Source organism: Physeter macrocephalus, chromosome 6 (genome assembly GCF_002837175.3).
Source record: "Physeter macrocephalus isolate SW-GA chromosome 6, ASM283717v5, whole genome shotgun sequence".
NCBI lineage: Eukaryota > Metazoa > Chordata > Mammalia > Artiodactyla > Physeteridae > Physeter > Physeter macrocephalus.
This window is the reverse complement of record NC_041219.1, coordinates 17,250,135-17,272,997: the sequence shown is the minus strand read 5'-3', so window position 1 is coordinate 17,272,997 and position 22,863 is coordinate 17,250,135. Positions and strand designations below refer to the sequence as shown.

General features: G+C 34.5%; 1 protein-coding gene across 7 annotated transcripts in view; it reads right to left on the bottom strand.

Annotated features, from left to right (window-relative positions):
- METTL25 (methyltransferase like 25) overlaps positions 1-22,863 on the bottom strand; it is a 129,560-nt gene that overhangs the window by 21,075 nt on the left and 85,622 nt on the right. For 4 of the 7 annotated variants that reach the window (XR_003680093.2, XR_008617555.1, XR_008617554.1 and 1 more), the window contains exons 9-12: positions 20,413-20,506; positions 8,283-8,357; positions 7,646-7,717; positions 5,961-6,069 (exon numbers count right to left, since the gene is read on the bottom strand). Coding sequence is in view for 3 of the 7 variants with exons in the window: in XM_028490421.2 (XP_028346222.1) it covers positions 5,977-6,069; positions 7,646-7,717; positions 8,283-8,357; positions 20,413-20,506 (334 nt within the window). In the remaining 4 variants the exon portion in view is untranslated. Of the gene's footprint in view, positions 1-2,205; positions 4,225-5,960; positions 6,070-7,645; positions 7,718-8,282; positions 8,358-17,250; positions 18,881-20,412; positions 20,507-22,863 lie in introns of those variants that run through there. The other 3 variants (XM_024122853.3, XR_003680097.2, XM_007126443.4) reach the window with 3 other exon arrangements.

Here is a 22,863-nt window from a genome sequence, read left to right as displayed (position 1 = left end):
GCAAAGGAAGCAAAAGCAAAAATAGACAAATGGGACTACATCAAATGGAAACGCTTTTGCACAGCAAAGGAAACTAACAACAAAATGAAAAGGTCACCTACTGAATGGGAGAAGATATATGCAAATGATACATCTAATAAGGGGTTAATATCCAAAATATACAAAGAACTCATACAACTCAACATCAAAAAACACCCCAACAACCCAATCAAAATGGGCAGAGGATCTGAATAGACATTTTTCCAAAGAAGGCATACAGATGGTCAAAAGGCACATGAAAAGATGCTCAACATCACCAATCATCAAGGAAATGCAAATCAAAACCACAATGAGATATCACCTCACACCTGTCAGAAATGGCTATCAATGAAAAGAACACAAGTAACAAATGCTGGAGAGGGTGTGGAAGAAAGGGAACCATCGTGCACTGTTGGTGGGCACAGCCCACCAACAAATTGGCACAGCCACTATGGAGAACAGATGGACATTCCTTAAAAAACTAAAAATAGAACTTCATATGATACAGCAATTCTACTCTTGGGTATTTATCTGAAGAAAACAAAAACACTAATTTGAAAAGATAAATGCACCCCTGTGTTCACTGCAGCATTATTTACAATAGCCAAGATATGTAAGATATGGAAGCAACCTAAGTGCTCCTCAGTAGATGAATGAGATGAATGGAAACAGAAGATGTGACACACACACAATGGAATATTACTCAGCCATAAAAAAGAATGCAATTTTCCCATTTGCAACAACATGGATAGACTTGGCGGATATTATGTTAAGTGAAATAAGTCAGACAGAGAAAGACAAATACTGAATGATTTCACTTATATGTGGAATCTAAAAAGCAAAACAAATGAATAAGCATAACTAAACAGAAACAGACTCATAGATACAGACAACAAACAGGTGGTTGCCAGAGGGGAGTGGGTCAGGGACAGGGAGGAAGAGAAATAGGTGAGGGAGATTAAGAGGTACAAAACTCCAGCTGAAAAACAAATGAGTCATGGGTATGAAATGTACAGTGTGGTTGGCAAGGGTGGGGGAGTGGGGAAGGGATGAACTGGGAGTTTGGGGTTAGCAGATGCAAACTATTATATATAGAATGGATAAACAACAAGGTCCTACTGTATAGAACAGGGAACTATATTCAATATCATGTGATAAACCATGATGGAAGAGAATATATTGATAAAAAAGAATATATTGATAAAAAAGAATATATATATATATGTATGACTGAATCACTTTGCTGTATAGCAGAAATTAACACAACATTGTACATCAATTATACTTCAATTAAAAAAATAACTATGCATTATCTTTGTATGGTGACAGATAATAACTGGAGCCATCATGGTGATCATCTTGAAATGTATAGAAATATTAAATCACTATGTTGTGTAACAGGAACTAACATAGTGTTAACTGTAGGTAAATTATACTTTAAAAACAAATAAAAACAAACTCATAGAAAAAGAGATCAGGTTTGGGGTTACAAGAGGAGGGGGATGGGCTGAGGGGGAATTGGATGAAGGCAGTCAAAAGGTACAAACTCCCAGTTATAAGATAAATAAGTAACAGGGAACATAGTGCACAACATAAATATAATTAACATTGCTATATGTTATATATGAAAGTTTTTAAGAGAGTAAATCCTGAAAGTTCTTACCACAAGGAAAATTTTTTTTCTTTCTTTAATTTTGTATCTACATGAGGTGATGGATGTTCACTAAACTTATTGTGATAAACATTTCATGATGTATGTAAGTCAAATCATTACGCTGTACACCTTAAACAGTACTGTACATCAATTATATCTCAATAAAACTGGAAGGAAAAAAATAAAGCATATGGAAATTTCATATATTTATTTATATATGTACTATTCATATACATATATGTGTATACACACACACAAACACACATATATATGGAATGGAATACTACTCAACCATCAAAAAGAATGACATTTTGCCGTTTGCAACAAAATGGATAGACTTGGTGGGTATTATGTTTAGTGAAATAAGTCAGACAGAGAAAGACATATACTATATGTTATCACTTATATGTAGAATCTAAAAAATGAAACACACTAGTGAGTATTTGTTCACTAGTTTATATTTTGTTTAGAATAACAAAAAAGAAACAGACTCACAGATATAGAAAACAAGCTAATGGTTGTGAGTGGGGAGAGGGAAGGAAGGAGGAGCAGGATAGGGGTAGGGGATTAAGAGGTACAAACTACTATGTATAAAATAAATAAGCTACAAGGATATACAGCACAGGAGATACCGACAATATTTTATAAAAACTATAAATGGAGTATAACCTCTAAAAATTGTGAATCACTATGTTGTACACCTGAAACTTATATAATATGTAAACCAACTATATCTCAATTAAAAAAAAACATGTATTTAAAAAAAAGCAGTCAATTTAGCTCCTAGCCATCTAGGAAAAAATGAAACCTCATGCCTCATGACAAAGACTTTGGAATAACTATGTATGTTAGAGAGGGTAATAATAATAATTATTATTATGCACAGTAGCTAGAAATGCCAATTAAAGAACAATCATCAGATGCATGTAGTGTGGGAGGGCTTTTGCATAAGTCTCAGCATTTATACCTATAGATATAGAGCAATCACTGCTAGAAATTAATCTAAAAATGAATATTAATCTTAAAATGAGAGATTATGTCAGCAAGCAAAATTGCTGTGAAACATACTATTGAGCATAAAGTAATGTTCTTCATCCAGTAATCAAATTCACTTTTAAATGTGGACAATTCCTCAAATTTTGAATGGGGACTAAAAATCCATTTGTAAGTTGTCTGATTAGAATCTAGAACACATTTTTTTTCCCTACAAAATCAATGTCATAACTTATAAATAATATGTTCCCATTTCTATCCCTCTAGGACATTTAAAAAACACAACTATTGCTTTTATATTATGCATTATGTTCCAGGAATTAAGTACTTTACATGGAGAGCCGCAACCATCTGCATCAATGTGACAGAGCTATGGGGTCTAAGAACTGAGACCACCTGTTTCAACATGATTTATTTGTTTGTTGCAAGAAAACTTTCCCCAGGAAAGATAAGACTGTAAACCAATAAATAACTTGTTTGTTTCAGGAAATTCCCATATATTAATTTATCTCAGACAAACAATCTGCTTTCCTTGGCAGAGAGTTCACTTATCAAGCAACAGTTTACTTATCAAGACTTGGTTCAAGACCCTCACCTTGCTATAGATACTAACCATAAAACTTACGCCATGAAATTTCCCCAATCCCAGTCTGTTCTCCACCTTAAAAAAGCTGCCTTAAGCTCCTTGAGCCCAGACTTCCAAATCTTATAAATATCCTTTCCTGACTTCCTCCTTCAGAGACAGTCAAGACTGTCAAGGGGAAGTCCTCTATTGCTGAAGAGAATTCTAATAAACTTAGTTTTGCTTGATTAACAGGGTGGCTGGAGATATTTTGGGGGAGTTGAATAACATAGATTTAGTCCGTTAATCCTCTTAACAACCTTATGAGTAAATTCTATTCTTACGTTATTTTTTACAGATGAGAAAACTGAGGCACACCGAATAGTTAAGTGACTTAGGCAAGGACACAAAACAACTTAAGTCACATGAATCTAAACTACGGTACTAATATTACTGAGTTCTTCATCCCCCTAAGTCTATTGATTTCAAGATACCCTAAAGAATCCTATGCCCTGATCCTCTCAGCCCTGTTCAGTAATTATAGTTCTAATTACTGTAATTAGTAATTTTATTGTCTTCCTCACTGAACTCTGAGGACAGGGACATGTCTTGTTTGCCTCCATACTGCCAGTGCCTACCTAGCATAATCTCTGACACATGGTAGGCATTCAATAAATGTTTATAAAATAAATATTAAATAAAACCCTACTTTACAAATGAGGCTCTGAGATATTACGAGTCTTGCTTTAACTCACCCAGAAGGTAATTGTCAGAATTGGTGCTCCTGCTAATGTACCACTCTTTAGTTCAACTTGTAAACGAGTTCTCAAAGAGCAGTTTTTATGAGATGAGTCTACAAACAGTGCAACAGGGACTCACGTGTATAAAGTCCTACCAAAATATTGTATTTCTTTGCTTTCTGCTGAAATGTTATCATCTCAGTGTGACCGTACAGATCATCTCATGTTGATTAGATGATGGAATCTCACATTTGTCTCTGATTAATAAAAAATGGAAAGCTTTAATTGGTAAATGCAATTTCTGACAATGTTTTGAAACACTGGGAAGTTACTACACACTTTCCTTGGTATTAAAACATTTGTAATTCACTTCTCTTTACCCATATAAGTAGAGCTTTACCCATATAAGTTTCTTTTTTTTTCTTTATTATAATGAGAAATGAATGTTATATAATATTTGGGCATCAGAAAAAAAGTTTAAAATTTTACATAGAAGTTAAAATTATGAAAGGAAAGAAGGTAGGCTTGGAACGGTTTTCTGCTCCTGAGATAGATACTCATATAGCAAACAATATAAGGAAATAAAATAGAATAAAATAAGCAACCTAAAGAGACGCATCAACCAAATGCAAATGTGTGAACCCTGTTTTGATTTTGAATTGAACCAACTGATATAAAAGACATTTTGAGCCAATCACGGAAATGTGAATGAGGATAAGTAATAGATTATTATGGAAAGAAATCTTTAACTTAGAAACATATATTTACACATCTATGTGAAATAACAAATTGCCTGAGATTTACTTTAAAATTCTTCAGGGAAGGTGAGTATGGGTGGCAAATGTGTGTCTGTGTGCACTTTCATGTGTGTCCTGATGAAACGAGATTGGTAAAATGTTTATAATTACTGAAGTTTGTGCTGAGTACATGGGGATTTATTATACTCTACTCTCCACTTCTGGACATGTTTAAAGTTTTCAGCATAAAAAACTTAAAAAATGGCTAATTTTCCCAGTGTTGTACTAGGTATACAAAGCACCTGATCATTCACACATATACTGGCTACAAACTCAGTATCACAACCCAAAGCAAAAAATTATTCTCATCTGTGTATAGACTCTAAAATTTAAGAAAGCAGTTACTTCTTCTGGGAGAATTTTATGCAGTCTCTAGCTGAGAATCAAGGAAGCTTTTTCCCAGTTGTCCATCTCTTCTGTGTGTATTACAAACCTCAAGTTTTCTGCTAATGAAAGGACTCTGTACCACACTGGGCAGAGTGGGGGTCTCCTCTTATTCACTCCTGCTTCTCCTAGATTGGTTTTTTACAGAGTACCAGATGATTCATAAAGTGCCAACCCATCCTTTATTTTAGTGAGATAAATAGCCCCAAGAATCCTTAAAGTGAATATCTCAATTATAAGATACATATTCCTTTAAGGACACAGAATATTTCCTTATGTAATTTAGATTAAAACAGTATAAAATATGCTTTATATTAAGCACTTTTTATGTCTGGCCTGCTTCCTGGGTATTTATTTAAGCGTGACTTTTTCTCTCCTGATAACATGAAAAATCCTTCCAAAATGTGAAAGAAAATGCTAATGATCTTCAGGACCAACTAGTTTTACTGTATCTATACCTATACCTTTCATCTGATTTTAAGTTGGTAAAAAGTCAAAATGTGATATGCAGCAAATACCAAGGGTCTCAAATACTGAACAGGAAACAAGGCTCAGATTACAATGTCCTATAGATGTACTAACTCAGAAATGTAGCTCAAATCCTTTTATAATATTTTCATGAGTTCTTGATTTTTTTAAAATTAATGTATGCTTTGACAATGGAAAATGGATTAAGGCATTCTGTTGTTAGCTATTATTTTATTGCCTATTTAAAATATATAGCAACGTTTTTCAAATATTTATGTAACATGGCATTAATGTTTAGAAAAGCAAAATTAGCAATTGATTTCACAAACAGATACATCTAATACCTTGCTTCAATTGAAATCACTGCTGCTTCTTCAGTGCAATAATGGCATAACATCTGGGAGATTTCACAGGATCAAACAACTTCACAAGCGCAGACCACACAATATCATCCTGCAAATTGGTAAGTGATTTAAATAGGCAACTACTTGTTGAAGATAAAAATGAGAGATGTTAGACTACATACTGGAATATAAAAACTACATGAAAAACAAACTACATAAAAGAAAATTATTCTTTGTTGAATAAAATTAACATTTAGAAATTCACCTTTGGGAATTTATGTTGAGGAAATAATTAAAGATGTGCATAGAGTGAACCACAAGGCTACTCCTTGCTGCAATTGTGAAAAACTGGAAGTGGCTAGAGACAACTGGGTATTACTTAAATAAATTATATGATGAAACATTATTCAGCTTCTGCAGTACATTTAATGAGATGGAAAAATTCTAAATAAAACAAATGAAACAAATTAGATGCAAAACTGCATTTACAATTTGATTCCAATTTTAATTAAAGTAGAAATAATATGCTCATACATATACATGCAACAAACATATATTAGAAGCTCTAGAAAACATATCAATAATTTAATAGCTAATGCTGAAAGGTGAGATAATCATTACTTTTAATTTTTTTAATATTCTTCATTTAAAATTTTCTAACATAAGTATGTATTACTTTTATAATAATAAAATATTACTTAAAATATTAACAAAATGAACAATTATATGATTTCTATCACTTCATTACCAATCTGTTAAACTTGGTGCATACTGTTTTGCCTACCTATTTTATTTAGGTCACTGGAAATTGTTTTGAAAGGGAAATGATGAGTACCCAGTAAAATAAGGCTGATTCTGTGACCCAACATGTTGAGAACCAAAAGATTCCAGTGATTTTGAATTAGTTGGTAGCTTAGGAAAGTACATAATTATCTAAATATTTAAAAATTGCCTTTCTCCATAAAAATACCAATTATTAAAATCCATTTGTTCCAAGTAGTTTGCTGAAAAGAAGTAAAGCTCTCCATATGATTAACAAAATTATTAAAATAAAGAGTTTATACTGGAAACAAGGCTGAATCCACAAATGGGCTTAATGTTAAAGAATTCAAAAACATAATTTTGATAATAGCTTAGAGTAGAATCTGAAAAAACACATTTTTCCCAAAGATAACAAAAAATCATATTTTTTGGTCATTCAACAAAGATAAAACAAATAAAACTGTGAAAAAAACAGAAGCAATTATCAGTAATGAGACAGAAATTTCTACACTGCAGAGTGCATATGTCCCAAAATTCAAAAGTGAATTAAAAGGTGATTCTTACAAAATGAAGCATACAAATGATATCTTTTACATCTGGCCTTTATTGATTTTAGCTATACAATATGTCATATATGATGGTTTGTGTGCATGGTCTACTGTATAGTAATTACCATAAAATTAAAAGAACGTAAACTTTATTATAGTAGCTTTGCTAGAAACATCTGTTGTACATATGTTTTTGTTTCAAAAGAGATGGAAAGAATATTTAGACTTGGAAAATATAATGAGAAAAATTATCTTACTAGTTTTATGTGAAAGAATGTTATCCTAGTTATAAGCAGATCCATATTACTGGGTTTAATAAATATATTTGTTACACATTTAAAATTAACATAATTTAAAAAAATTAACATAATTTACCTGCTCTTTCAGGTAGCAAAGTCGATCCAGAAGAATCAATGTCTCTATGCAAGGAGCCAGAACAACTTTCAACTAAAAGAAAGTATAAGATAGGACAGTGGTACTTTAAAACAAACAAAAATACTAGCTCAACACTTGTTTAAGAAAATGGTATCTACAGAAACTCATATAAGGCCAAATCTCCAATACCCATTGTACATCTTCAGAAAATAAATACTTCAGAGATCAAAAGTTTTTCTTTAATAGTAAAAGGAAAAGAATGTCCTTTGAGTGACTTTGGGGTAGAATCCAAAAGCAATCACACATATGTGATAGAAAGTTTTTAAAGGGGTACTAAGAATGAAATTCATTAAAAGGAATGCTTGTGAAATAACTGCATTGAGACCAATATGCGTTCAAAGAACTCTAAAACTTCTTTCCATGCATTTATAATACACTTTAAGAGAAATCTACCATGTGTTCTCTTTATTACATTACTGACACCTAATATAGTTCTAAAATAGGAAATGATCCAAAACGGTTTTTCTACATTAAGAGAAAAACAACACAGATTGGTTGGCCCCATAAAAAAATTTAATAGGATCCTACTCAAGTCTAGCAACATATTCAATTTAGTATGTTTAATTCTGAGATTTACCATATTAAAAGCCTCCAGCTCATTCATTCTAGGCTTGTACTTCTCGTAATAGTCCATTATAATTTTTTCCGGCAGCTTCAAGATAAAACAACAATAATAAATTTAATAACAGTTAAAAATATTTTTTTCTAATCAAACATACCCTAAAGTAAAACAAACATAACAATTTAAAACAACCTTAGGTGTCTGAAGAGCTCTAAGGATATTCATGAAGCAAGTCGATATAACTAAATTCTTTCATTTAAATCTTCTGTACCAATATAGGTTATTCAGTATATCCTAAGTAAAATAACCAATAACAACCTATTAACTTTGTTTGATTTCAACAAGTAGTGATGAAATACTTACTTTCACTTGTTTCTATGCTTGGGGTGCACAGTAGGTAGGAGCTCAATGAACAGTTCTTGAACAAAATTAAAATTTAAACAATATATCTAAAACTATATATCCTAAAGAATAACTCAAAGGCAAAAGGAATACAGTAAGGACATATATTCATATTTAAGGTAGTTTCTTCTAACATCCACTTAACAAATCCATCAACAAGCATTGCTTTCTGTTTTCTCTCTAAAACATATGACACCCATAGTACACTGAACCTTTGTGGTTAGTAGGCCACTTTCTAGATCATTTACATGTTTCTGTTCCCACCAGTTGAGCTTTATGCCTACTGAATTAATTGTATTTGTTCCTAAACTTGTTATTCCAGTTATATTATTATAATATGACATGAATAAATATTACAAAACCAATGAGATACAAATGCAAAAGGAAAAGTTGTTTCTCTATAAGTTGAATGCCTCTGTGAAAGGCATGATAAAGGAAAGTCACCAGAAGAAATTGCTGTCAAATTATATGTGGTCAAAACAAATGAAAGACTGACTTAAAAGAGTCCAAAATCTGAAAGGATTTGTATTCAGATTTCCTTGAAAATATCTAAATATTTTTTCAAAGCCCCTATTATTTTTCTATTACATGAAATTTCTTTTGAATTCAAAAAATACAAAAGGGTAGGTAACAGTGACAAGTAAAGCTTTGTCTCATCCAATTTCTAGTGTATCTTTCCAGAAAAGATCTCCCCTTTGGTATAGAACCCAAGCAGATTATGGCCTTCTCTCCAACCCTTTTAAAAATTTTGCCCATCTTTGAATCAAATGAGTACCTCCTGGACCAAATTTTTGCAGTAGAGTATATTGGACTAGATCTAGGTCTGCACTTCAAGCCAGCAAAAACTCTCATCTCAAAAAAATTGTGCATGTGTTTGAATTATAGCCTTTAGTCTTCACTTCTGTCCTGTCATGTGAGATCAGCAGTTACAGGACAACTCAGAACTCACAATCTTTTTTCAATCCTGCCTCATGAGCATACTGCTTCCTACAAACATGGTTTTTCAATGTGATTCCTTGGGTTCTCCAATATTCTGTCTCCCCTTTATGTCAAACTGAGAAGCACCACCCTGGTCATCAATTGCATTTGTTCCAAACTAGGAATTGCTGATTTTGTTCCTCAAGATATGCTACTTTAAAGAACTATATTGTTGGTTTTGTTGGTGATCTGTAATCCTGGGCAATTTCTCTTGGCATCTTTCTGCATCCCTCCTTACCTTCGCTGTACTTCATAATGCACATGGTTTGAGATTTAATATGCTTTTTGATTTTGTCAAAAAGGAGTTTGTGTTTCTATTTCTCTTTTTATTTGTTGCTTTTGTGTAATTTTGAAGAGAAAAGGTGAGAACATCATCTTTACTTTTCTATTTAAAAAAAAAGTGGAAGTCTTTTGCTTTACTTTGAGTAATCCAAAGCTGGATACTGTAAACTATGCATTACAGGTATGTTTGATGGACAGATGTTAAGGTAGAAATCCAACTAGTAAAACTATATGCAAAGCTGTATGCAAAAAACAAAACAAAATAAATGGCCTTGTTCTTACACCAAAAGTTTGGTGGACATAATTATATTAATATGTTTCTAAGTGAAAAATTCAGTGTTTAAGATATGATTTCATGCTTTATTTTATTTATTTATTTTTTTTGTGGTATCCGGGCCTCCCCCTGCCGTGGCCTCTCCCGTTGCGGAGCACAGGCTCCGGACGCGCAGGCTCAGCGGCCATGGCTCACGGGCCCAGCCGCTCCGCAGCACGTGGGATCCCCCCAGACCGGGGCGCGAACCCGGTTCCCCTGCGTCGGCAGGCGGATGCGCAACTACTGCGCCACCAGGGAAGCCCTGATTTCATGCTTTAATCAACTTTTTCAATCAAATGCTCAACCATCAGTCTATAAGATTAGATCAGAGACTCTGGAAATTTTATGAAGACACTTTTTAAATTCTAATATCAATTTGTAACATATGTATATTCATGGTTTTATTTTACAGATGACATTATTGAGTGTTAAATCCAGTAAGAGCCAAGATAGGGCAAACATCCTAGAGATAAAGGAGGCGTCAGAATTGAGGAAGTGCCTGAGTGTAGATCATACTTAGGCAAGGACATACATGGAAACTTACAAGATGAAGTGCACATTGAATGGCAGCTGGGAGTTTTGGTCATGAATTCCATTGCTCCCTGCTGCCCATCTCCTAGACTCCAGAAAAAGGGATTAATATTAGTTAAGCTGTATAACAGGGCCCTAGCTCAGTGAGCTGTCATTTAGGTTCAGGGAGATATCCAGTCCTAAAGAGAAACTGGGTGAGAGACAGTAAATGAGCAGTCATATTGAGGAGGTTTAGGTTTTTTCCCTTACTTTTCTTACAATTTTTTTGACATTTTCACTCCAATACAGCTTATGTGTTAGATCAGCGGTCCCCAACCTTTTTGGCACCAGGGACCGGTTTCAGGGAAGGCAATTTTTCCACGGATGGGGAGGGGGGTCGGTGGGGGGGTGGATGGTTCAGGCGGTAATGGGAGCGATGGGTCAGGTGGTAATAAGAGGGATGGGGAGCGATGGGGAGCGGCAGATGAAGCTTCGCTTGCTCGACCGCCACTCACCTCCTGCTGTGTGGCCGGGTTCCTAACAGGCTGCGGACCTATACCGGTCCTCGGCCCGAGGGTTGGGGACCCCTGTGTTAGTATATGTCCTACGATTCAACACACTTCAAATGCTTGATCAACTTCATCCTGTCTGCAAAAGTTTCAAGAATCAAAGTTCTGGATATAAGCATCTCTTCTTTAAATGCTTCAGTGAGATTCATCATTCCTTGAGTTTCTTCTGCCTTTATTTCAAACCTCAATTCTTCAGTCTGCTTTAGAAGTACCTTTATTTTGTCTGTTGGCAAGCACAGAGTTTTCTCTTTATTCTTCCCCGTAGGCTTCCCCATAGGCTTCCCCATAGTGTCTGATGAACACTAGTTTTAGAAAAATGCTAAGCATTCTTTTTGAGCTCAATGTCTGTTAATAAGTTATATGAATATGACAAAAAGGAGCATTGGCTCTACAGTTAGACAGACTGCATTGGAATCCTTCCTCTCCAATTTCTTAGATTTGAGCTTTAAGAAATCCACCTATGTCTCAATTTCCTTACCTATAAAATGAGGATAACTACTCATTTCATAAAGTCATCCTTTATGAAGGAGATAATATAAACAAAGTGAGATAATATAAACAAAGTGAGTGAGATAATATAAACAAAGCTTTTAGCACAATGTTTGGCACAAAGCAAAGGTTCAATAAACATTAGCTTTGCTCACATTATTTTTAAAAAAATAAACATATTTTAGAAGTTTTAGATTTACAGATATTTTGAAGATAACAGAGTTTAGATATACCCTATATCCAGTTTCCCCTATTATTAACACCTTACAATACAGTTACTTGTTATAGTAAATGAAGCAATAATGATATATTACTATTAGCTAAAGTTTACATTTCATTCAGATTTTCTCACTTTTTACCTAATGTCCTTTTTCAGTTCCAGGATCCCATCCAGTTTACTACATCGTATCTAGTCCTATTGGTTGTGACAGTTTTTCAGACTCGTTTTTTTTTTTTTTTTTTAATTGGAGTATAGTTGACTCACAAGACTTGCCTTGTTTTTGATGACCTTGACAGTATTGAGGAGTACTAGTCAAGCATTGTGTAGGATGTTCCTTCACTGGGATTTGTCAGATGTTTTCCTCATAATTAGACTGGGGCTATGGGTTTTGAGAGGAAGACTACAGAATTAAGTATGATATTCCTCACATCATATTCAGGGTACGTACTATCAGTATGATTTATCACTGTAGATATTGACCTTGAGTACTTGGCTGAGATAGTATTTGTCAGGTTTCTTCACTGTAATGTTCCTCCTTTTCCCCTTTCCACATTGTATGCTTTGGAAGAAAGTCACAACTTGCAGCCCACACTTAAGGAGGGTGCAATATCCAAATAAATTATTTAGAATTCTTTTCCATGGAAGATTTTTCTCTTCTCTTCCATTTATTTATTAAAATCATCTTTTTATAGATCTATATAAGGGGGCCCAGGTACGCAAAGGTGGACCATACTTCAACTTCATGGGGAATGGGTCGTATGATTGGATGAGAGATACATAGTTGTTCAGAGATTCTCCTCACACGCTACCTGATCAGAAGATAGGTTAGCAATTGACCTTACTTATTTTCACCAGTAGATGGTAGGACTGAGGCTGCTGATATACCCTTGGCTAGAACTCAACGTAGGTGGATGTGGTACCAAACTGAGAATGCAAAGGAAAACTTCTTAAAGGAAATTAAAAGTGCTACTCCAGTGAACATATGAATGATATGAAAATAAAAGTCTTATTGCTGATATTGAGAAAGTTGTAGTGGTCTGGATAGAAGATCAAACCAGCCACAACATTCCCTTAAGCCAAAGCCTAATCCAGAGCAAGGCCCTAACTTTCTTCAATTCTATGAAGGCTGGGAGAGGTGAGGAAGCTGCAGAAGAAATTTGAAGCTAGCAGAGGTGGGTTCATGATGTTTAAGGCAAGAAGCTGTCTCTGTAACATAAGAGTGCAAGGTGAAGCAGCAAGTACTGATGTAGAAGCTATAGTAAATTATCCAGAAGATCTAGTTAAGATAATTAAAGAAGGTGGCTACATTAAACAACAGATTTTCAATGTAGATGAAACTGCCTTATATTGGAAGAAGACGCCATTTAGGACTTTCATAGCTAAAGAGGAGAAGTCAATGCCTGGCTTCAAAGCTTCAAAGAACAGGCTGAAATCTCTTGTCAGTTAGGGGCTAATACAGCTGGTGACTTTAGGTTGAAGCTGACCTCATTTATCATTCCAAAAATCCTAGGGCCCTTAAGAATTATGCTAAATCTACTCTACTTGTGCTCTATAAATGGAACAACAAAGCCTGGATGATAGCACATCTGTTTACAACATGGTTCACTGAATATTTTAAGACTATTGTTGAGACCTACTGCTCAGAAAAAAAGATTCTTTTCAAAATATCACTGCTCATTGGCAATGCACCTCAAGAGCTCTCATGGAGATGCACAATGAGATTAAAATGCTGTTTTTATGCTGCTAACACAGTATCCATTCTGCAGCCCATGGATCAAGCAGTAATTTTGACTTTCAAGTCTAATTTAAGAAATACATTTTGTAAGGCTATAGCTGCCATAAATAGTGATTCATCTGATGGATCTGGGCAAAGTAAATTGAAAACATCCTGGAAAGTATTCACTATTCTAGATGTAAGAACATTCATGATTCATGGGAGGATGTCAAAGTAACAACATTAACAGGAGTTTGGAGGAAGCTGACTCCAACACTCAAAGATGTCTTTGAGGGGTTCAAAACTTCAGTGGAGGAAGTAACTGCAGATGTGGCAGAAACAGCAAGAGAACTAGAATTAGAAGTGGAGCCTGAAGAGGTGACTGAATTGCTGCAACCTCATGATAAAGCTTTCACAGGTGAGAAGTTGCTTCTTATGGATGAGCAAAGAAAGTGGTTTCTTGAGATGGGATCTAATCCTGGTGAAGATGCTGTGAAGATTGCTGAGATGACAACAAAGGATTTAGAATATTATATAAACTTAGTTTATAAGGTAGCAGCAGAGTTTGAGAGGATTGACTCCAATTTTGAAAGACGTTCTGCTGTGGGTAAAATGCTATCTAACAGCATTGCCAGCTACAGAGAAAATGTGAAAGGTCAATCTGTGGGTCAAACTTCATGGTTGCCGTATTTTAAGGAATTGCCACTGTCATCCCAGCCTTCAGCAGCCACCACCCTGCTCAGTCAGCACCACCTACATTGAGGAAAGACTCTGCACCAGCAAAAAGACTAGGACTTGCTGAAGGCTCAGATGATGCTCAGCAGTTTTCAGCAATAAAGTATTTTTATTTATTTATTTTTTGAATTTTTGAATTTTATTTTATTTTTTTATACAGCAGGTTCTTATTAGTTATCTATTTTATACATACTAGTGTATACATGTCAATCCCAATCTCCAAATTCATCCCACCACCACCTCCGCCACTTTCCCACCTTGGTGCCCATATGTTTGTTCTCTACATCTGTGTCTCTATTGCTGCCCTGCAAACCAGTTCATCTGTACCATTTTCTAGGTTCCACATATACGCGTTAATATATGATATTTGTTTTTCTCTTTCTGACTTACTTCACTCTGTATGACAGTCTCTAGATTCATCCACGTCTCTACAAATGACCCAGTTTTGTTCTTTTTTATGGCTGAGTAATATTCCATTGTATATATGTACCACATCTACTTTATCCATTCGTCTGTCGATTGACACTTAGGCTGCTTCCATGTCCTGGCTATTGTAAATAGTGCTGCAATGAACATTGGGGTGCATGTGTCTTCTTGAATTATGGTTTTCTCTGGGTATATGCCCAGTAGTGGAATTGCTGGGTCATATGGTAATTCTATTTTTAGTTTTTTAAGGACCCTCCATACTGTTCTCCATAGTGGCTGTATCAATTTACATTCCCACCAACAGTGCAAGAGGGTAGCAATAAAATATTTTTTATTAAGGCATGTACATTATTTTTTTAGACATAATGCTATTGCACACATAATAGACTAAAGTACAGTGTAAACATAATTTCTATATGCACTGGGAAACCAAAAAATTCAGGTGACTTGCTTTATTACGATATTTACTTTATTGCTGTGCTCTGGAACTGAACCCACAGTCTGAGGTATGCCTGTGTTATTACAGTGGTTGTAAAAAGCAGCAGGAACTTACTTATGGGAATAATGCACATGTTCTTTGCATATCACCAAAGATGACAGGCTTCCTATATATTTAAACTGTATCAGGAATTCGCTGTTTCTTTAGGGTCAGATGACCTCATATAACGTAGATCATTTCTGGATATGGTCAGTCCACCATATCCATAGATGTGGAACCCACAGATACAGAGGGCTGACTGTACTATACCATTTTATATAAGGGACTTGAGCATCCTTGGGTTTTGTTATCTGTGGGGGGTTCTGGAACCAATTCCCCACGGATACCGAGGGACCACTGAATATTACTACATGGAAGTTTATGAGCTCCTTGTATTTTCTGTTGCCCTCCCACTTGTATTGAAACCACCTAGTGATTATGATTACTAATAATTAACCTTTTATCTAATGTCCAAAGATCAGTTTATTTGGTCTCTCCACGTGTGCCTAGTCCTTTGGCCTCATCTCTCACCACTGTCCCTCTACTTGCTTTATGCTCCAGCTGTGCTGAGTCCAGAATCATGTTTCTTACTCTCTGTGGTTTTGTACAAGCTATTCCCCCCCACCACACACACCTGAAATTCCCTGCTCCCTACCTTCCCACCTTGTTTGCTTAATGAACTCCTATGCATCCTTCAAAACCAAGCTAAGGCATCAATATCCTCTGAGAAATCTTACAGGCAGAGTGAGTCACTCCAAGCATACATACTTTATATATGTCTAACGTTGTAAGTTCATGCTATAATTACTTGTTTTCTTTTCTCATGGGTTATGTCTTAATTATCTTTGTAGCTCCAGAGTTTCCACTCTTCTTGGCACATGGGAGATTCTTCAAAATAAATGTTTGCTGGTGAATAACTAAATGATTTTGGTCTCAAAAGTTTTACTTTTGCTGGCCTGTTTTGGAGAAATATTTAAGGATAATTTTCTGAGTTATCCTCTATCCCTTCCACTAAGGTTCTAGCTTAGTGATTTTCAACTTTGTCCATTCAACAGCACACACCCCACTCCGTTAAATCACCAGTTTTATTGTCTATTTCATTCTCAATATCTAAGAGTAGTATTTATTTGAATATTCATCATATGTATACAGCACACAAACACACATACATGCAAGCTCTAGAACATAAGCTCCTTTTATTTTCCCTTTTTATCGACAAATGCTCTAGCTCGTTCTTTGTCTAGCAAGCAATAGTAGTTTTGCTGCTTTTAAAATCTGATGCTTTAAAAATTTACGGATGTGTGTGTACGCTCATGTATCCGTGTGTGTGCAGTACATGCATGTGGAAGGAGAAAGAGAGAAAATTAATACAAAAGAAGAAAAAAATGCTGTGAACCATGAATATGAAACCTTGAATACAATTTTAAAGGTTTTCTGAAATTTGGTGAGATGCCAAAGTTTGGGACAGAAGATAAAATTTAAAAATACCTAATTTTTTTAAGGTCTCGGTAAAGCTAATCACTAGGATTTTGTTATTTTAGACAATTGTAAAGTTCTATTAAAATATTTTACAGGGCTTCCCTGGTGGCGCAGTGGTTGCGCGTCCGCCTGCCGATGCAGGGGAACCGGGCTCGCGCCCCGGTCTGGGAGGATCCCACATGCCGCGGAGCGGCGCCCGTGAGCCATGGCCGCTGAGCCTGCGCGTCCGGAGCCTGTGCTCCGCAACGGGAGAAGCCACAACAGAGGGAGGCCCGCATACCACAAAAAAAAAAAAAAAAAAAAAAAAAAAAAAAATTTTACAAAGAAGTAATTGAACTTTACTCAATTACAAAGAATATTACTGTAAAATTTCATTCTAAGCAGTCCGTCTGTTATAAACAGTATACTTGCTGATATAAGGTAGCTGATGTTCTGCCACAGTTTACTGTTTTCACTGGCTTGGCTTTACTGTGAAATCTGAACACTCTTCTTAAACAGAACTGTATCTTATGCAGGGGTGAAACAATATCACCCTTAAACGTTTAAGGCTATAAAAAATTAAAAATAAAAGAGGGGATCATTTTGATAAAAAGTCTTCAAAATATAAGAACAGAATCACTGCTTTTCCCCACTTCCCCCCTCTATGTTTCTTGGTGTAACATGGCATTTTAAGATAATATGGGGTCTATAATGGGAATGTTAATGGAATCACTAAAATGACAAATGCTTGAAGACAGCGGATCTTAACCGGGGGTGATTTTGACCCCCAGGACATGTGTGGCAATGTCTGGAGATTTTTTTAAATTTATTTATTTTGGATTGTTACAATTAGGGTGCTACTGCGGACACCTAGTGGGTAGAGGTCAAAGATGTTAAACATCCTCCAACGCACAGGATAGTTCTCCACAATAAAGAATTATCCAAATGTGCTGAGCTTGACATAATCCTGCTCTAAGAGAAAATGTCCAATGCTGTCTGTCACAACTGACTACAGGACTTATGGATTGATATTTTAAGCTGTGTATGAACCACTTATATATCCAGCACACGCTGTTCTGGTCTTTGGAATGATGATTTGTCTGGGAATGTTGTTTTTCCTCATGTTTACATGACTTCTTGTGACTAAGAAAGTTATCAGAGCATGTTAGGAGATTTCTAGGCACTTCATTTGCTTACATAGTTTTGAATATGAAGAGATGTGCTTTGAGAGATCAGAAACACATCAGTGGTATTCACCACACTTTCAATTATATATAAAAGTTTGTTAATAAATGATTATAGATTTAGTCAAAGATCTTTTAAACACTTTGGTATAGCTAATATTTTAAATTTAAGCGGTTTTGATACTTTTTAGTAATTAGAATCTTGTGAAAATTAATTTCATTTTTTAAATAAAACTATTCATAAATCTCTTCTTATTGTGTTTGTGGTCAAAGCCTTCATTTTAGCACTGATATTTCATAATGTGGGAGAAAAATAATAGGATTTTGTATTATATCAGAAATATAAGCTTGGTTTTAGTAACATCATATTTCCAACCACTCTGGCCTGACAGACACAACTCTCAATTCCTCTTGTTTAACATAAAAACAAACAAAAAACCCCTCAAAAGACGTACTCATCTATTTGCTTCCTCTCACCCCACTACCTTTGAAATGCCTTATTAGGTTCTGTACTTTCCTCCCCTTCCAGCTTGGGTTTCTTGTTCCTTTTCTTTTCCTCAGCCATTTTATTCAACATATTTATCTTTCAATGAACTTAAATAGTTTTAAGAGAAAAATCAGCAGGGCACTATTAATTGTCTTTACTAACTAATAAAGGAATCATTTAAGACTGATATTTTATGGTGATACTTATCTACATTAGTCTTTTTCCTTTTGTTTTTAATTTCACTTCTCAGTACAGTGGTGGTTGACAGTGGAGGTTCTGATGTAAGTTGAATCTGCGTTCAAGTTCCAGCTCTGCCACTTGCTCTTCAACTCTGAGAAAATGACTTGCCTTTTTGTAAGCCTCTCTTTCTAGATAATTACATTGGGAATAATAATAGTATCTTACTCTTTTACTGAAGAGTAAATGCGATAATGTTATGATGTCTTTAGCATAATAACTATAACATAGTAAGTGCTTAGTAAATATTAGCTATTATTAATATTCTAATCAGTAATATAATAAGCATATTAAGAAACATTTACTTTGGTTATTATTAGAGACAAACCTGGGAAGAGAAAGCCATAACGAAAAATATGTAACATTCTTTCTGGATTTTTACAGTTTGGTTTTTGACAAAGGATAATACATTTTTAGTTTAAGTAAAAACTTAGCTCTATATTTGTAAAAATTATGCTTAGGTTTGTGTTCCTGATAGTAAATGTAAGACGTGGAATTGAGACATGAAGTAAATATATGCATTAATAAAGACTAGTTGGAAGGAAGACCAGTCTGATTAAAAATATTTTTAAAAAACAGAAATAAAATAACTAAGATAACACTGTCTATTCTTACTTATTTATGCAAGACTAGAAGGATCTTCATTTTGGTGACTAAATAAAAATGTTTATAGGAGTCATATCAATTGTATTATTATAAGCAGTACATACACAAAGATAAGAATCATAAAAACTAGTATTATTTAGTTAGCATTATGTACATTTTATTCAGCATTTTATGTCTATTACCTCATTTACTTTTTTTCTTAAATCCTATGAATTAGAAATGCTTTTTCAGAGCTATTTTACAGAGGAGGAAACTTATTAGTACCAGTCTAATTGCCTTAAGTAATAAAGCAACTGGGGAGTAAATGGATAATTGGTACGGTAAATAATAATACCTTCTGGCTTTGATATAACTTAATCATATCTGTATAATTTTTCTCTTTCAAGAAGAAACCTTAACCACCTTAACCACCATTCCTTAACCAACTATTTTTATTCTTTATTTCAATATATAATCAATACAAAATACCAAAGTGATCCAGATTCAACTTAATATTTTAGTTAATAACTCATGTGAATCATGTTGAGAGTTATTTTTTTCTCAGTGTTACACTATTTATTATCACTAGTCCATCAGCTTACCTTTTGTGTCTTCAACAATATGTTCTCAATTATTACCTTGGGCTTTCTATGACATTACCACTTTCTAGGATTCTCCCATTCAAAGGGTTTTTGAATTTAAGATTTTTAATTTTAATGCATTATACAGCCTTTAAATACAGGCAGTTTAAAATTAAAACCATCGTCTCCTGCTGTACTTACAATTCCCATTTGCTCTTGCTTTTTAAGTCTATTTTGATTTGAAAATTGGCACATTTTTACCTGAATAAACCTGAAAGGGGAATCACTCTGGAGGTGTACAACAGCAAACTATCCGTATAATATTGACAGGCAAGGTGAACTGGAATAAAGGTAACTGAAGTTTGGTTTCAATATAATTTAGATGTTTTTCATGAATAAGAGAAAAGTAGAGGGCAAATAATTTTGTATTATCTCAATTCATAACCCTATAGAAGTTCTCTTGTTTCTTATAAAACAATGGGTAATCATATACCGACCTTGGACTCATCTAATCCAAGCTTCTTTAGAGACTTTCTGACATAATCCAGAAAGGAAGAGGATTTGGAATAAATTTTACCAACATGCCGATCACTGCAAAACAAAATTGAATCACTCTTTAGTTTTTCCAATTTAAATTATAGATGATTTTAAATTCAGTCATGAAATATTTTTAATACCTTCTGTGCATATGGCACAAGCTCCACATATGATAATAATGTAGTAATATTTTTGTGAACACTTTTAGTTTACATATTATAAAAATATTCGGGATCTGCTTTTGAGAATTCCTTCAACATACAACAGTGGAAGACAATACTATGAGAAAGAAGCTGTAAACTTAGTATTAAAAAAGCCTCATTTTTAAAAGGAACTACAGGTATTTCGAAAGGTTCCATTGTGCTACAAAGCACATTTTCACTTTACTGGCTCAACATTACAGTGCACATTTCATGGCAACACCTGCTAATAGTGGTGACATCCAACAGCCATGCAAAGAGAACTTCAATGCCAGCCATTGGACAAGCACCATATGCTGCTGAGTTGGGTCGGACTTGATCTCATTTATGCCCTGCAGATTTTCATTACAGTATAAACAAAATATGAGATGGTTTTAAATTTAAATAATGCAATGCTGGACTAACACATCTCACAATTTTGGTTGCATTTAGGTATAATGCAAAAATCAAGAGAATAAAAAATTTACCACCTCCAAGTATCAAAAACAATGACTAAAAGCTCATTTACTCTTGGCAGTATAAATATTAATCCCTATGCTTAGTCAGACATGAAGCTCTATCAATTCTTCCATTGAAATATACCTCAAATATATAACTTCAGCTCCACTTCTAGATGGCCACTTCAATTACACTTGTTATTACCTCATGTCCTAATTATTACAGCTACTTCCTAATTAAAGCTGATGTTTGTCCCTTCATTCCTGCCTACATTGTCACGCTATTTTGTTAGAAGAGCATTTTCATTTACCACTTTCCTGCTCAAAAAACTGCTTTGAAATAATAGTCATTTGAAAGGTATAGGTTCCAGGAAACAGAAATTATATTTTTTATTAGTTTTTGTGTAATTCTCAGATCCTACACATTTATATATAAGAGATATCATATAATCGATATGGACATCTTATGTATCACAGTATATTGAATTGATAAACTGTGTAGCCAGAAAAAGAAAAAAAGCCATTTAATATTAACTTCCTGCTCCTCATCTTAAAAGGTTTTTAAACTTTTATTATTATTATTTTTTAATCCAGAGGGGCAAGCAATTCTTTCCCATGAGATAGTGATTTTGGTTCTTATTTTATACCATCTATCACCACCTAATGGAGTAGCTTAAGAGAGAAAGCAGAGCACAGTAGATAAGAGTGTAGCTTCCAGTCTGTCTCTATCACCTACTAGCTTCCTGTTTATAAAAACGGGATATTAATAGAACCAATTTCGTAAAGTCACTGTGAGGATGAAATTAGGTAACACATGTAAGGTGCTCAGAACTGTGCCACTATGTGAGTTGTTTTCTTTGCTACCATGATTGTTGTTTTTATCATAATTGGAATTATCATTTGGATTTTTCTTCGAGTACAAAGTTAAAAGAGCCAGAGTGAGAAGCTCACAGGAAAGTGCTAACCACTGTAAGCTGAAGACAGTAGACAGTATAAGTGTAGGTGGTATCGACTTGTTTCCTGGGTTTCGTATTTCAGATTGCTTGAAAATAAGAGAAACATTTAAAATTTTAATTTGCCCTCGTCTTATTTTTTCTTTTCAGGATATACTACCTCTTTTCTGTTACAAAATCTCACAACATGATTATGAGATTACTTTTAGTGTATTAAGCAATAATTTGCTACATAAGACTTGTCCCTTAAATCCTTTTTTGAGGTATACTATTTTGGACCTGTTTTTAGCAGCAACCAGTAAGGGAGAAAAATATCATCCAACTAGAACTAGAAAGGTGATTATCTGATCATGTTACTTCTCTTTAAATTCCTCCAGAATTTCCCATGACTCTTAGAATTAAGATCTAAACGCTTAACGTAGTATATAATAAGCCTTGGACCACCTGGTCCATTCTGACAACCTCTCTAACACTCCTAGGATACTGCCTCTCCATTCACAATGACAGTCTTTCTAGCTTCTTGAACACATCATGCTTTTGTCTATAAACACTATTTGTGTTACACTTCACCCCTGATCTTTTTGCCTAGGGAATCCCAAACTCATCCTTTCAGATCCTATCTTAAATGTTGCTTCCTTAGGAAAGTCTTCTCTGGTCTCCCAGATGAAGTTAGGCTCCTGACACAGAGAACTTTTCCTTCACATGCTTACTCTTTTTTGTTTCTCTGAGTGTCTGTCTTTATTTTAAGTCAGTGGACTCCAAAGAGGGGTAAACATACCCCCAAGGGAAAGAGAATATTAGAATTTTAATTTCTATTTTCA